Source organism: Arachis ipaensis, chromosome B05 (assembly GCF_000816755.2).
Source record: "Arachis ipaensis cultivar K30076 chromosome B05, Araip1.1, whole genome shotgun sequence".
NCBI classification, from domain to species: Eukaryota; Viridiplantae; Streptophyta; class Magnoliopsida; order Fabales; family Fabaceae; genus Arachis; species Arachis ipaensis.
Genome location: NC_029789.2, coordinates 16,273,102 through 16,290,464, shown reverse-complemented (window position 1 = coordinate 16,290,464; position 17,363 = coordinate 16,273,102). Strand labels below are relative to the sequence as shown.

The 17,363-nt window shown below is 33.0% G+C and overlaps 2 protein-coding genes and 1 pseudogene across 3 annotated transcripts; 1 reads left to right on the top strand and 2 right to left on the bottom strand.

Annotated features, from left to right (window-relative positions):
• On the bottom strand, positions 4,318-5,440 carry LOC107643116. The gene has a single exon (XM_016346684.2). It carries the CDS (start codon positions 5,253-5,255, stop codon positions 4,731-4,733), a length of 525 nt encoding a protein of 174 aa, XP_016202170.1. The 5' UTR covers positions 5,256-5,440; the 3' UTR covers positions 4,318-4,730.
• Positions 6,577-10,957, bottom strand: LOC107643114 (probable GABA transporter 2). Of its 2 annotated transcripts, XM_016346683.2 has the most exons (8): positions 10,759-10,957; positions 10,387-10,617; positions 8,954-9,051; positions 7,943-8,129; positions 7,732-7,862; positions 7,331-7,567; positions 7,191-7,233; positions 6,577-7,097 (listed from the first exon to the last, which is right to left on the bottom strand). In XM_016346683.2, the coding sequence occupies exons 1-8, from the start codon at positions 10,838-10,840 to the stop codon at positions 6,844-6,846; spliced, it is 1,263 nt and encodes a 420-aa protein (XP_016202169.1). In that variant the 5' UTR covers positions 10,841-10,957; the 3' UTR covers positions 6,577-6,843. The 2 variants fall into 2 exon arrangements, with proteins under 2 accessions (XP_016202169.1, XP_016202168.1); XM_016346682.2 differs by having other exon boundaries at positions 6,580-7,233; positions 10,759-10,955.
• Positions 14,095-17,306, top strand: LOC107641725 (annotated as a pseudogene).

The following is a 17,363-nucleotide window of genomic DNA, read 5'->3' as shown; positions in this document are numbered from 1 at the left end:
TTATAGGGTTAAAACTATAAAAAGAAATTATAGCGAAAGAATATGGGATGGAAGATGCTCTATTATTGATTGATAAGTAGAGTGCGGTGATTGATGAAGATGAGCACAGTGCAATTTATGCTGTCTCGATTGAACTACCCAACTCAAATTGGTAAAACTTACACTTTTTCATTTGAACAAGTCTGGTCAAGCATCACGTATCTAGTTTGCACATTTAATGTTGTGAATGTAATTAAAAAATAAATTAGTTATAATGTTAGAAAAACAAAAAAAATAGCCAAAATTTGCCTTATTTAATATTCATTAATTATCGTAACATTTAATAAATGCTAAATAAGGTAAGTTATGACTGTTTTTAACTGATTTTCTTTGGTTACCAAACATTTTCGAATACTAAATATGAATTGATTATGTTTACAACATTTGTTTTTAAAAAGAAAGTATTACAGGTAGTATATCTTAAAATGTAGGAACTAATTTAAAATGTGATCATCCATACAAGGCATTACTACTAAATTTTTCAAACATTTCAATGTACCAAAATTATCCGTTAATTATAGGAGCCCACACACTCTGTTGGCACATGAAACATCTCAACAGACTGAACAGAGAGGTAATGTAACTCTGCCACTGAAATTAAGCCAAACCTACTCTCAGTTATGAGTTATGACTATGGCCCACAGTCTCTTCATAAATATAACATTGTGATTTGCTTTGAAGGTCCATTCTTGCCTCATGGTATTTAATACAAGCCCATCACTGATGGCCCATTTCTGCAGAGGGAGTCCTGATTCCGTGTTCGAATTTACTTTTTCAAAATTTTATTATCTTTCTTTTCTTTTTTGGATTTTTGTTTAACTATTTTAAAGTTTTCAATAATCAATTAATTTATTAAATTTATTCAGAAATAATAAGCTTTTGAATTAATAATTATTATAAAAATAAGATTACTTTGTTAAAAAAAAAATTATTCTTCACGTACAAGCATTTTTTCCATACAGTTTTTGTTCTTCTTTTTCTTCTTCTTCTTTCATTGAAATTTCTTTTCTTCCTTTTATTGTTTTGAATCCAATCAAGTGGCTGAGGTATGGTTTAATTCAGAAGAAAAAATATAGTATTAGAGAAAATATTTTTCTGTATTTACAGCAAATTTGGGTATAACACAGAGATATTTGGATATAATACAAAGATATTTGGGTGTATTTTAAGAATTTTAGGTGTATTTGTATTCTGATAAGTTCTGTATAATTCAAAATTCTTCCTCTTCCTCCTCCTTATCTCATACTGTTTCTTTTTTTTTTTTTATCATCATCACCATCTTCTTCTTTTTTTTTATTCATATTTTTTTTTGTTTTACCTTCTCAAATTTCTTCTTGTTTTAGAGCTTGTTTGGGTGAGCTTCTAAGAAAAGATCTTTTTTCGAGTTATCTTTTTTTAAAGGGTAAAGTATATTTTTTGTCCCTGAAGTTTGACAAAAAATTCAAAAATACTCCTAAATTTTATTTGGTTTCAATTTTGTCCCAAAAGTTTTCGATTTGCATCAAATATATCCCTGACGACTAATTTTTCAAAAAATTTAAGATCAATTCAACAACAATAACATAAGAACAACCCTCAATACAAGCAAATCAAACATAATTTTCATGCATTATTGTTAGATTGGTCTTAAAATTTTTTGAAAATGCAGCCGTCGAGGGTATATTTGATGCAAATCGAAAATTTTTTGGACAAAATTAAAACAGAATAAAACTTAGGGGTATTTTTGAAATTTTTGCTAAACTTCGAGGACAAAAAGTATACTTTACCCTTTTTTAAAAGATCTTATGGAAAAGTAAAAGTAATTTTATGTTTGAGTATCTCATGCAAAAAGATTTTTTTTATCTATCAATTATGTTTGGGTATAACAATATAAAGTAATTTTTTGTTTATTTATTACATAAAAACATCTTTTTTTAAGAGAAAAAGATCTTTTAAAAAAAGATGTAAATTATAACTTATCAAAAAAGATGTTTTTTTTTAGTACTTTTATTTTTACTACTAGAAATTTGCTAAACACACTAAAAAAAAAATCTTTTTTCATTGAAAAAATATTTTTTTTTTATCAAAATAATGGCACCCAAACAAACACTAACTCTCTTAATAAGAATAAAAATAAAAAAAATCAAACAAAGAAGAAGAAGAAACACATAATACTGCAAAATTACTTGGAAGAGAATGAACTTACATTCATTTAACTAAAAGAAAGAAAGAAATAAAGAAAAAGAAGAAGAAAAAATACAGCATTAGAGGAAATATTTTTCTGTATTTGCAACAAATTTGGGTGTAACACGAAGATATTTGGGTGTATTTTTATTTTGATAAGTTCTGCATAATTCAAAACTCTTTCTCTTTCTCCTCCTCATAAGTTCTTTTTTTTATCATCATCACCATCTTTTTTTTCTTCTTTTTTTATTCATCTTTTTTTTTGTTTTACCTTCTCAAGTTTCTTCTTATTTTACTCTCTTAACAAGAATAAAAACAAAAAAATCAAATAAAGAAGAAGAAGAAATACATAATGCTGCAAAATTACTTGAAAGAGGATGAACTTACATTCATTTAATTAAAAGAAAGAAAGAAATAAAGAAAAAAAGAAGAAAAAAAATGCAGCATTAGAAAAAATATTTTTTTGTATTTGCAGCAAATTTGGGTATAACACGAAGATATTTTGGTGTATTTTTATTCTGATAAGTTCTGCATAATTTAAAACTCTTTCTCTTTCTCCTTCTCATCGTCTACTGCTTCTTCTTCCTCATCTTCTTATTTCGTTTTCTTATAATTCTTCTTGGGAGAAAAAATCAAACAAAGAAAAAAAATACATAATGTTGCAAAATCAATAGATAGAGAAGGAGAAAAAAAATGCAGCAAAAATAACAACAATAAAATAAACCACAATGAGGATGAAAACGCGAAGAAGAAGAAGAAGAAAGAATGCGAAAAAAAATGAGAAGGAATGTAAAAAAGAAAAAGAAGAAGAAGGAGAAGGAGCAGGAGAAAGAACGTGGAATACAAACGTTGAAGAAAAACCGTTTCTCATTTTCCGCTATTTAAAATTGAGAAAGCGCGTATTTACATGCTCTTTAAATTGAGAGTTGTTTTTATTGGACTTAAACTGACTTATATAAACTTATATGCTAAAAAAACTTGTATGTGTACCAACTTAATATCTGCGTTTTCGGCGACATCTCTTCTCCTCATCCTTATGTACACGTTGCAATCACCTTCTGGAGACAATTCTTCATTGTTTTCAGATTGTGAAGTGGTGCGATCAGTTTGGATTTCTCTAGGTTTTTCTGATGTGTGTTTCTTTGGCTCTCACGAGGTACATGATTGGTTCAAGTATGGCCTCCTCAATGAAGGTTGTTCCAAATTTGCAGCTATAATATGGTCAATTTGGCAAGACAGAAATATAGGTAATTTTCAGGGAATTTTTGGATCTGCTTGGTCAATTGCATACAAGGCTCGTAGGTGCATGGTGGATTTTGAATATACAACTCAGAATCGAGTGTGTTGCATCCAGGGATTAAAACCTCTGTCTTAGTCTCCGCCAGAACCTGGTGCTTGGAAGTTAAATTGTGATGGGAGTGTGAACTTAGGGGATGATTGTGCTAATTTTGGGTGGGTAATTCGCAATAGCTCCAGTTAATGGGTAATGGGATGCTCAAGAAATTCCTTTGGATCTAGTGTCATCAAGATGGAGTTGTGGAGTATATAAAAAGGTTTGGCTTGAGCATGGGAGGCGGGTCTTAACCTTGTTGTTTGTGAGACAGATTACGCAGCAGCTTTTGAGCTAGTGATTGGTTGGCAAGTTCCACTCTGACATCTTGAAAAAGAAGTGATACAATTTATCTTTGACTTGAAGTTAAGAAGGGATTGAGATATTCGTTTTGAGCTTATCCCGAGAGAAGCTAATGTCGTAGCAGTTCGGTTGACAAAGATGGGATCTGGAGGTAGCGGAGCTGATGAAGTTTACCTTTGGCACCAGCCGTCAGAGGTGGTTTGTCATCTCTTGCTGTTAAGAACCTGATTTCTTTTCTTTTTCTTTTCTGCTCTTTTGTTTTTTCTCTTGGTTGTTCACCAAAAAAAAAACTTAAAAGATAGAAATAAAATATTTTTAAATTAAAATTAAAACAAAATAAAATTTATAAAATATTTTTAAATTTTTTAACAAATTTTAAAAATAAAAAATATACCTTATTATGTGTGATAAATCTAACATACATATAAATAGTAGTACCAAATTTACTTAATACAAAGCTCAGTTTAATTTGTCTGATATGATGAATTGAACCACAACCCCACAAGTTGTGTATCTTTTATGAGAAGTGTCAATTAATTACTAAAAGTACAAGTTCAAGCTATTACTCCTGCTACTACTATTACAACTCCAACTCCAACTCCAACCGGGAGTTCAATTATTCAACGTTGTAACATAAAATAACAAATAAATATTGCATCGGCGTGAACCATCAGAATTATATAGAAACAAATACTTAATTATCTCTCACACGCCAATTGACATATATCTACTATATACGAATCTAAAAAAACCTAATCCAAACTGATATGATAAAGTTACGTTGACCCTAACAGTAGTAATATAATTAAACTATTAAATAACATCTATATTAATGAGAATAAGAGACAATCAAAGATTATTAATAGATAAAGTCTTGTTTTTAGTTTAATTTGTCCTAAGGGCACGAAATACCGATTGCGGTGGTGGCGGCGAACCGCTCCGAAGCTGACCGTGAGACGAAGGAAGAAGAGATCTCCTCCGATGATGAAAGTGCAGCGCTAGCAGCGATCTCAAACTCCGGAACTTCGGGAATGGTGGAAAGAACAGGTCCACCAGACTTATCGTAAACCACGTAGAAACGCTCTTTATTATCATTCGAGTATTTCTCCGGCACCTGCACGAAACTGCTGCTGATCATTGAGCTAGTAGACACCGTAGATTTATTGTTATTATTGTTGTTGAGCTTGAAAACCGAGCGAAGCAGTTTATGTAAAGAACGAGAGATATTGAATGGCTTCTTGGAGGCGTGTGGCTGTGGCTGAATTATCGGAGCTCGACGCTCCGGTAAACAAGACATAGATAGGGTTCTGGGGGAATTAGCTATGGCGGAGTTGAGTCGGAGATTAAAGGATTTGAGCTCGAAAGAGTCATAGAGTGTACTTCCACAATCCCAGAGAGTGGTATTAGCATAAGTGTCCATATGCTTATTATTACTTGATGATGATGAGACTTGAAAAATCTGAGAAAATGAACGGGGAGACTTTTGATCGATAACTACTTTATTGGAATGGTTGGTGAAGGATCAAACGCGTTTGTTATGACTAGTGACCAGAAAGGTTACTTACTACCGTTATTATAAGCGTTTCACACGTCCACATATGTAGACCGTGCATGAATTCCGTGGGAGACCCTTCCCTTTTTACCCTTCATTGATTTTTGATGCCCATGTGTCCATTCATATTTATTAATAACAATAATTAATGAGAAAATGGGGTACGTTAGTGCTACCTAGTTGATATGTTAGATTATCTTCTCTATCTATGTATATCTGCCGAAAAAGTACGGATAGATATTGACAATATTAAATAACGTGAACAATGAATATATTAGATGTTTAATTTAATAGATATGCAGATAATTATGTTCATTATTTTTAATTAGATAGTTATTTTTTTTTATTCGATTTACCCATGCACAGTTAATAATGGCTAAATTTTAATTCATTAGATGTACATATGATTATCTTAATATTAAAGTTTAGGAGATAATTTAAGGATAGAGTATTTTTTTACTTTATTAAAACAATTTTAAAATTTATTATTCACATTATTTATAAAAGTCATTGTCTACCTAGTAAAATCCATATCTGCAATCATAGAACCAAGTAAGCTAAGGGTTTAAGAAACTCTTTTAACTAGTTTTAATTTGCCGCATTTGATAAAATAAAAATATAAACTTTTACTGTTTGATAATTATTCATCCGGTTATTGTGACTCGGTGAAATTTGAGCTGCACTTCGGACGAAACGTTTACTTTAATTTTATAACTCGCTCATTATAAGGTAGGTTTTTAAGAATGTATAAGGAGTCAAGTGCTAGAGATATAACCATTAATGTTGCCTTCTCCCATCAGCTTAAGCTTTTGGGATGAGTGGTTTCATAACATGGTATCAGAGCTCTATGTCCAAAAGGTCAAGAGTTCGATCCTTGATGAACCCCAAAAGTGGCATAAGGCCCTTGATGAGGAGTGTTAGAGAAAAGAAGGCCTATGCAAAATCAAACAAACCCAAAAAAGGCTCTTGTTTGAGGAGGAGTGTTAGAGATATAACCATTAATGTTGCGTTTTTGGGATGAGTGGTTTCATAACACCAAGGAGGTATGTTCTAAACTCCTTCTCTAAGAAAATTCTTCAAAAAAAATTTTTTTTACTAACTTAAACAGTTAAACGTCGAAATATTTTCAACATTTTAATATAATAAACTGAAATATACCTCGTCCTCAAACAAGAGAACAATTACAAAATTCATAAAATAGGATGCGCAGGTTTTTTACTTTTTTCCGCTTAACTATTTATGAGTTGTTTTGACGAGCTTTTTGTGGTGGCACATTAAAGTTTCATAGTTTTTCAAACATAATTGGCTTCCCCTAAAGAAAAAAGTGCTTACTGTAACGGGTTGGTCATGGACCAAAATAAATGGCCTTCATTTAATAGCAGGCAGAGAAGGACACTTAGAAGTTGGTCCATAAAATAAGGACTCTTAATTAACAAAACTTGTATGTACAATTCACCTAATCAACAACTTCATTGCCAAAAAGCTTAAATTGCCTGGCATCAAGAACCAATTTCCTTATAGAAGAGAATGCACCCATTATTCCAGCACCAGTGAAGACCACCATAATTGTTGTGTTAACCAAGTAAGTAAATGATGACTTTGGAGGCTTGTATGTCATGTTGTACAGAAGCATAGGCAGAACGAAATCCAGAGGGATAAATCCAATAGCACCCACCACACCGTTTATGTCCCCAAAAAATGGAAGCATGGCTGCCACAAAACCACATAATATTGTGTAAATTGATCGAAGAATTATCCTAGGAACAAGATTCCTTTTGGAAAACATCCCCTGTTTCACATCACCTGATTTCTTCTCCATTATCTCATAAGCCACTTGAGAGTAAACCTGTGACATGTATATATGTTGAGGCATATATATAGTTATTTCTCTCAGCTTTCTACATTCTCTGATCATTCTTGTAGATGAATAATTGAACACTTACCAGGCCAATGGCAAAGAGTTGAAGGAGCACAAAGATGACTGCAATGGCAAGGACCCAAGTTGGAGCCAAAGAAGTTCCATTATCTGGTAACAGACTGTTAAAGATGTTTGAACTAGACTTGTTTCCGAAAGCCCAATATCCAGAAACCGCAGCAGAGTAGAAAGTCAACCCTATGACACCATAACACATGCAAAGACCCTTCAACATCTTTCCAGAAGCCGGAGGCGCTAGTGTTGCCTGTATTAACAATGACATGATCATACTTAAGTCATTTATTTGGAGATACAAACATTGCTCACCTAATTAACTTGTTTCTATTTTTACTATTTTACATGGCTTCTTAAGCAAGCAACATTACAATAAGCTAGTTTAACTTGGAAAAAAATTGGAAATGTGGGTACTTGTATCTCGGGTAATATGCCATTCCCAAATATTGATGCAATTATGGAGATGGAAGTGAAGGCACTAAAGGCTCTTGAAGATTTCTTAGGTTCTAAGGAATAATCCTTTGCAGGGGCGTTTGCTGACATACCTGCAAAATGTATCATTGTAATCTTTGAAGTTGATTAAGCAATTAAATTGAAATTAATATTATCTGGTATGTTGTGGTACCTGCATGAATGCAGGCACCCACCATAAGAGCGGTGTAGCCGAGGCTGAGAAAGAGCGAACACAAGTTGATGTATCTGAGGGAATGGAAAGTGGGAAGCTGAGATAGAACTATCATAACCACTGTCACCATTGCTATAAAGTCGTGGAGTTTCAGGGATCCATGCGGTGAGATACTTGAGTACAGGATCTGATGATCACAGCATAAAGAGAACATGCGAAATTAAGCAACCAAATTAAAAATTTAAAATATGGCTATCAAGTTCAATTGCCAAATGTGTTAACTAGCATACTTATAAAGTAAAAAAGGTACATTGTTAAATGTTAAGAGATCCTAAACATGTGAAGTTAACAAGGGACTGAAAAAACGTTAATCAGCCTAAAATTGACATGTGTCATGTATTTTTAGTTAATATTTCACCCTGCTAGAAGGCAATAGTCTTATACAGAGACTTAATTAAGAAATTAACTTCATCATTGTCCATTAAATATGCTTTTTCAGCTCTAAGCAGAGAATGACGAGATATAACTAGTATAGCAGATTAGCAACATGGAATCTGTGCTTTAGAATTTTACAGAGCATCTAGATTAGTCCCTTACATAGATTTTTAGTTAGCATGTGTATAAAGCAGATCATAGCCAGGAGTTAGCCAATTAACAAACGCTAACATTTCTACACAACACATGGCCTCATGTGGTAGGAAAAAGGGTAAAGCTAGAACAAAGATGATAAAAAGGAAAATAGAATCAAAAGAGGGGATAAGTAATATTTTGCATTTCTGATACAATATTCAAACTGGTTTTTAAATACAGTGTAAATTTGTTATATAAAAATCAAGGGAAAATTTTGTGTGCATTAGTAGACAGAAATGTTATCAGTTGTTTCATTTCATTTCATTTTTCTGTTCTTATTAATTGTGTGTCAGAAAATTCAACTCCTTTGGAATTGGCGAGTAATAAATAGATAAGGATAAGGATAAATATGTAAATTAGAGAACGAACTAACTTGCTAACCTCAAGGCATTGGCCCGCAAGCAAGATTGCCCCTATGCCAATCCCACAGTTGATTCCTGTTTGTATAAAGACCACAAAATAGAACATCCATCCCGATCCTACATAAACAAAACCAAAAGGTAATTCATATGAGAGATTTTAGCTTTGAATTTTAGTTAAGCTACGTATCATTGTCTAAGGAAATAGTTTAGAGCTATTCTCAGGTGCTAGGTAAGAGGGGAGAAAACAATAAAATGAATTCATAATTTAACAGATTATGAAAGTGTACATGCTTGTTTTTATTCTTTGTTGATTAAATCACTTAGGAGTAGGAACTTCAATTGAATTAAGCGAATAATGTGCATGCGTGTCAACAAGTACGAGTGATGCAGATTGATTCTTGCCGTTACACCGACAGTGATGGCATTTTGTCAAACTAAGTTATAAATGACGGGTGAAGTTACCAGTTAGCAGGTGTGCATATATGTTATAAGTTATAAACCACCAATTATTACTCTCTGCTTGTTGAAGATGAAATTAGCCACGTGCACCTCTATGGAAAAAAACGTTAAAAATCTTATTATTTGTTAAAAGTCGCAACTCATCTAAATATATTTTTTACATGATACTTTAACAGGAGTGCTACGGGTCAACAACTTTTGTGTTTTGTAATTATTAATTGGCTATCAATAATATTTTTAATGATGTAAGATTAAATCTAATAGTATGGAATCATTCAATTTTCTTTTAATGGTTAAATGTTGGCCAACTTTTTAAAAAATTGCTGACCCTAAGACTTTCCCTTAATTGAATTATCTCACATAATAGTGTTTATATCTTAATTATTATCTTCATCAGTAGTCTATCTTTATTAAACTATAAAAACAAGTATGTAGATTCTCACGCAATTATTCATTTATTTTTAGAGCCAATTATATAGTGTTTATTATTTGATATTTAATTTTTTTGTCTAATTTATTTTTTATAATAAATTTTAAATATTTAAAAATTATTTAATTTTATATTTTTAAATTAAATATTAATTTTAAATTTTTTAAATTGAACATTATTTTTTAGACACAGGAACAATTACCAATTTTGATATCAAATACAAATAGATTTGTAAATGAAGCATGTGAGGAGCTGTTGGCCTAAAAATAGTGCAGTTGGGTCCACATCCCTTTCTTCTCCCAACGGTGATTTATTGTTTATGGGACAAAAAGCATTGCTCTCTGCACCACATATATTGTCACACAACACATGTTGCAGGTTTTACCAATTCAATTACAATTAAATAATGTGCATTTATTAATCATATAGTTTTAAAATGGACTTTTAACTCATTTTCTTTTAATTGTTAGACTCCATCTCTTATTAAGTATCGTGACAATCACCTATTCTTAGAAAGAAAAAGCAAAATTAAGAAATCAAAAGTGCTATTATATTCTGCATACCTAAAACATCGGCGGCAAGTTCTCGAAAGCGGATATGGCGGCGACCAGCGTTCTCGCAATGAGCAAGAACTTTAGACATGAGCAAGTATGAGTAGAAGGTAACGATTCCCATGGTGGTTAGGCAAAAGATACCAAGCTCCCATCCCAACCCTCTGAACGCGTACGGCAGCGTCAGTATCGTGGGTCCAACGATCGCCGTCGTTAGATGAAAACCCGCGTGCCACCATTCCCCTATGTATGCATTCACCGTAACAACATATATATGATAGCATAATCAATCAGCATCATCACAAGAACCATAAGCGAGCCACGATCACACGGTGTGATAAACTGATAGTTAGTTAGATGAGAGAGTGGGGGGTTTTACGTTACCTTTTGATTGGAGGACGAAAGCGGCTCCGGCGTCCACGTCCTTGTGGTCACGGCGTTCCTCACCTACAGTAGGGTCTGCCATATGGCTAGCTAGCGAGATTGTGGAATAAAGAAGAAACTAAAAAAGGATGTGACACTGGGAAGGGGTAGAATTTGCAATAGCCAAGGTGTAGGGACTGAAAACCTTTTCATACGTCTATAAATACGTACCGTTTTTAGTTACATTTGAATTTCGCCGATTCACATCTAGCAAAAGGTGCGTGGATGAATGATGTTAGTTATTAGTTGTTATCAACATATTATATTACTTAGCGCCTGTTGTTCACAAACAAATATATGAGGCAATTCGCCAACATCATGGTGTGCATTTTTCCACCTTGGTAAGCTTTTCCTTTTTTTGAACAATGTTAGGGCCAACAACTTTTGTAATTAGTAGCCATCAAATAGCCATCAATGATAATTTAATGGTATGAGATTAGTATGAGATTTCATCCAATGGCTCACATTTCTCTGCTGGTTACATGCTGACCAAAATTCAATAAAATTGCTGGCCGTAGACTTTTCCTTTTTTTTTTTGGTAGTGACCTTGGTTAAGTTTTTCCTCTCGCCATCTTTGGTTCTTTTTGGGTTTTCTTTTTTATGGACATGATACTTTTTGGGTTTGAGAAACTGTTACTAATTTCTCTGGACTCCCAATGCAGCTACAGGAGGTAAAAGCCCAAAACTCACAGATGAGCCCAATTAGAGGATTATGATCCTACATAGTATAATCACCAAAAACAGCTTGTGTGACAATACATAAAGGCAGCATAGCATTCACTCAAAATTTAATAACCTTTATGGCTTTATCCTACAAAAATTTACACAAAAACAAATTTATACCAACCTGAATACCCGATAATAAGTAAAAAAGAACCTTGAATAAGGTTTAAAACTTCATGCATTATTATACTAAACAACTACTGTAACAGTTTATTCAAACTTACACAGGACTACAGGAGTGCCCGCCGTATCACTACAACAAAAACGTCATTTAGCAGCGGTTTCTGGAGCCGTTTAGCGGCGATTTTGAACCGCCACAAAACATTTTGCGGCGGTTTTATTCAATCTCTGAAATAACCGCCGCTAAATAGAAAATAAACGAAAGTAGCACTTGTTTTGCGGCGGTTCTAAACCGCTGCCAAATTTCAGTATTTTCGTTCATAGTTATTAGAATCGGACCGGACCGTCTGGTGGTCCAATTAAACCCGCACCGGACTATCCGGTGGTCCAATTAAACCCGCGCTTCCACCAATAGACCCACAACGTGTGGATCAACTATGTAAAGCCTTCCACAAATGAAGAAGGCAGGGCTCGAACGTTTGAACCTGGAAGAAGGAAAAGCTTTAACAATGTCATGCTGCCACCAAGCCAAGTGACTCTTCGATATATAGCGCTAATAATTATGTATATCATACGAACACATTTGATTGCAACACAATTTTGTTGTTGTATACTTTATATATGATCATAGTTATAAAGGCACCTTATATATTGGGCAAAATGCACAATTAAACCAAATGGACGACCAAATTACACAATTCTACCAAATTGAAAAACATTATCAGGATATCCCAAAAGCACATTCTTATGTAATTCGAATCAGTCCCATTCGAATGAGACAAACCAACACTAATTCGAATTAGTCCTATTCGAATTAGTAGTGATGCTTGTAATTCAAATTTGTCCAATTCAAATTATGCTTGCATGTAATCTTAGGGGAGTTCAAATTAGGGTGATTCAAATTATGCATGTTAGGACATCCCTAATAATTCAAATCGGTCTATTTCGAATTAATTTTAGACCATAATAGATCGAATTAATTTACATCTATTTATATATGATCCAAGCGTATATAAAGAGTACATTTAATTATATCCATAATAAATTCAATAAAGAGTACATTCAATAACAAATAACAAAAATAATAATTATAAATATTTTTTATAAATTATTAAAAATCTAACATTTTCTAAAAATATTTATTAAGATTTAGAATTTAGTCTTTAATATTTAAAATTAGTGAAATATTTGCCAAAAATATTATATTTGTTAGTCAGTTAGCATTATTGAATTTATTAACCATGATAATATGCAGATCATTAATTGGTTTTATATAAAAATATTTTTATTCTATTTAGAATTTAATTTTAATAAAATATTAATTAATTTTGAATTTAGTTATTATGAATTCTTATATCTAAGAATACAAGTTAAGATTGTTATTTAAAAAAATTTTAAATTTTTTATTTTAATAAATGCTCAACAAATCATTAAAATAAAAAATTAAAAATTAAAATTATAATTTTGGTAAAATTATAAAGTTTTGAATTCTTAATGACTTGTAGAAAATATTTTTAATTATTATTTTTAATAATTTATAGAAAATATTTATAATTATTATTTTTAGAAAATATTTTATTTTTAATAATTTATAAAAAATATTTAGAATTATTATTATTTTTATTTATTATGGATATTATTAAATGTACTTTTCATTGTATTCTTTATATACTTTTGGACCATATATAAATTGATATAACATATGTAGCTTAAGATAGTAGTGTTTACTTAACTAGATTATACCCAGATAGTTATTACTAAAGAAAACATTGCAATATGTGGTAATACACATTTTGTGGCGGTTTAAACAAAACCGCCGCAAAATGTAAAACAATAACTCATCCGGAGTACATATAGCGGCAGTTTTTGAAAATACGCCGCAAAATGCAAATCTGATTGAAATATAGCGGCGGTTCGAGAAAAATCACCGCTAAATGTCGGCCTGATTGCAGCTCCAACCCCTAACCGCCGCTATATGCGTCGCATGTTGTCGTTTCGCGGCAGTTTCACACAACCGCTGCAAAATAACCGTCACTATCTTAAGGAATTGTTATAGTGGTAGATCCGCCTTTGATCTTTTCTACGAAAACCATCGTGCATTTGATTTTGCAATTTAATTACACTTCCACATTCTTTGTTCTTTGCTTGAAGATACCGACTACAAAAGCAAAAATTAAATTTCAAATATGATAAAAAAAGAAACAGTCTCGCTACGTTACCAACAACATTTCTGCCAATTTCTGCCAACTCTTATTTATAATTGTGTTTAATGAAAGTGTTTTCGTGGATGTGTCTAATAAAAATATATTTTTTATGGCTATGTTTAATAAAAGTGTCTTTATAGATATATTTTCTGAATGTGTCTTTTTATATATGTGTTTAAAATATAATAATTAAATATTGATAGTAATAAGTTGACAAATAATATATTGGTACCTGTACTTTTCCAAAAAGAAAAAGATATAGGCCCATCAAAATCAAATTACAGAAATACCAAAAGAATTGAAGAGTCACGACTCACAAGTCGCAAGTTATGACTTATGAGTTATGACACAGACGCGCGCGCATATAATAGCCCCTCTTCAAAAGGAAAGTCCGCGAACAAGCACACAAATATTTCATTTCTTCCCATTCTCATTCTGTTATACCCTTTCTTTTCAAACGCTACCTCGCTCACCATATATATAGAGCCCTCGGAGTTCGTCTCTCTCCGTACGTCATTCTTAGGGTTCTACCTTCAATGGCGTCGCAAGATTCGCTTCCGAAGACCGCCGACTCTGCGAAGCTTGCCGATGCCAGAGGAATCGAGCCTCCGCCTCATCATACTCTTCTCAGCATCTGCAAGTCTCTTGCCGCTGGTGGAATCGCAGGTGGAGTGTGAGTGTCACTTCCTTTCCACTTTATTTTTTGCTTCTTTCTTTCTTTTATATATGTTTCTGTTCTCTTTTATTGTTCTGATTCTTTTTCTTCTGATTTTGCGATATTTTTTATATTCGTAGTGATTTTGAGCTGGTTTTGGTCTCGAATTTGCTGTTTTCTTGAATTCAACTGTCGTTATTGTGCTTATGTTGCTTCTTGCTTTGAATCTTAGAGATCATGAAATCGCTTGTCGTAATCTTTTGCTAGGACTAAGCCTTACATTGAAATCTGAATTTTCTGTGCTATTTAGTGGTTTCCGAATGACTTCCGTGTTTATTGGAGAATATTCATTGTAATGAAATCTTGCTGAGCCCTTTCAGTGCATTATTTCCTTCCTTTCTGTATTTCAAGTTCGGGTCAGTAAAGTTCCATTAGAAATGCCAGAGAAAGTACTGTATTGATTATTAGAAGATAATGTACGTGAGACATACATAAGTCGCTTAATATCTAGGAAAGATAAATTCCCTTACGTATTCCTTGCTGTCAAATGCTTCTGAAATATTCCGCTTCAAGCATGTGAAAGGAATAATGAAGGGAAAACTTGATTTGCAAACTAGTTTATTTATAAAGTGGATTTACATCTTAAAGGGAACATAGTGGCTGGAAAGATCTATTGGACATGTGAATGTGTTAATATTAAAAAATAAAAATGTCAGTAAGGTTATTAGTATTTCTCATAAACATTATGAAACAGGCTAATAAATAGATATAGCGCCTTTTATTTTTTCCCCTTGACATAGATGGAGCATATTTTCAACTCATGATGCACATACATAAGATTAATTTTGATCTTGAATTATGCTAAGGGGAAACATTTAAGTATATTTAGTTATTTACTTTCTTTAATAGGTCGCGAACAGCTGTGGCTCCTTTGGAGAGATTAAAGATTCTGCTGCAGGTAGTTCGCTTTAAGATTCTTAGTTTCTTACTACTAAATTTTTGGTTGTAACCATTCTCTCCATCGCTACTTCCTCATCCCAACCGACCTTCCAAATAGATTTTTGTTGCATTTATGTAGGAATGTTGCATCTAGCATGTTCTTCAATGCTATGAGGATTATCGCTGTCTATTAAACACTGTCTAGATGTATCAACTCTTTTTCATAAAGAACAGGAGAAAGTGTGTGGATGGCCAGTGCAAGAATGTAGATAAATATGCCTTTGACTAGGGAGATTGTTCTCATTCTATACTTTTCTGATTATAGGTTAATAAAACCAAGTGTTTTTTGAAAATGCAGGTCCAAAATCGTGACAATATAAAATACAATGGAACTATTCAAGGCTTAAAATATATATGGAGAACTGAGGGTTTTAAAGGGATGTTTAAAGGAAATGGAACTAACTGTGCCCGTATTGTCCCAAATTCGGCAGTGAAGTTCTTAAGCTACGAGGAAGCATCTAGGTATGTTTTTTATCTTCCGATATTTATCCTATTTCTGTTGTCATTGTGTTAAGCCAATAGCAGTCTACCTGAAACTGTTGCTTAATATATTGCCATGTCTGCAACTTACCCTATGGACATGGTGCGAGGTCGGCTAACTGTCCAGGTATTATTAAAAGGAATTCCTTAAAATTTTTGCTTCATTTGTAATTATTTCTAATAGTGTTATTTATGGAAGATGAGTTAGCATAGTGAATTGTTTATTTTTCTGGCTATATTTTTTTAATTTATTTTCAACAATTTTGTAGACAGAGGCATCCCCACACCAATACAGAGGAATTTTTCATGCTCTGTCAACAGTTTTCCGGGAAGAAGGCCCTCGAGCCTTGTATAAAGGATGGTTACCATCAGTCATAGGAGTTGTATGTACTATGTATACAACTCTCTTTTTATTCTTGAATTAAGTTTGTGTTAACCTTTATTGTACTACATCTTGGAACCAAAACTTTTGTTCATATCATTCTTTATGCTCTTAAAAAATTTCTCTATTTTCATCACCTTCATTAATATACTTTGTTTTGGCGCTTTGCAGATACCATATGTAGGTCTCAATTTTTCAGTGTATGAATCTTTGAAGGACTGGTTGATTCGATCCAATCCACTTGGAATAGCTAAAGACTCTGAGCTAAGTGTTATCACAAGGCTTGCATGTGGGGCAGCCGCTGGCACTGTTGGTCAGACAGTGGCTTACCCCCTTGATGTCATTCGCCGGAGAATGCAGATGGTAGGCTGGAAAGATGCTGCTTCAGTTGTTGCTGGTGATGGAAAGAGCAAAGCTGAGTACGCTGGCATGGTTGATGCATTCAGGAAAACTGTGCAGCATGAAGGATTTGGAGCATTATACAAGGGCTTAGTACCCAATTCAGTGAAGGTCGGTTGATCTCTTGGCATTGCATAACTTCCTTCTCTTATAGTCTTTAAGTCTTTGAAAAAGAAAAATTAATGTATAGTACCACTGCGTTGCCGATTGAAATTTTCTTTCGCTCGTTTCAGGTGGTCCCGTCTATAGCTATTGCTTTCGTGTCATATGAGATGGCGAAGGACATGCTCGGAGTTGAATTTCGGATATCTGACTGAGGAATTAAGTTTTCGTTGGCATTTGCCAGATGTAAAAGTGGAAGATGGTAAAATACTATTCATTCTGTAAAGTAAACTTCATGATTCTGTCTACCTACCAAGAAAAATAAAAAGTAGAGTAACGATTCGATTCCTGTCTTTTTTTTCCCGAAAAATGTCCATTTCCATTTTTGTCCTTGATTTTAGTATGACAATGCGGTTCTTTTGCAAGTTCATTTGTTAACGAAAGTTTGATAACCTGTTGAGTTGGACGATAAGTATTAACATAAAATAGATAAAGGCTGATT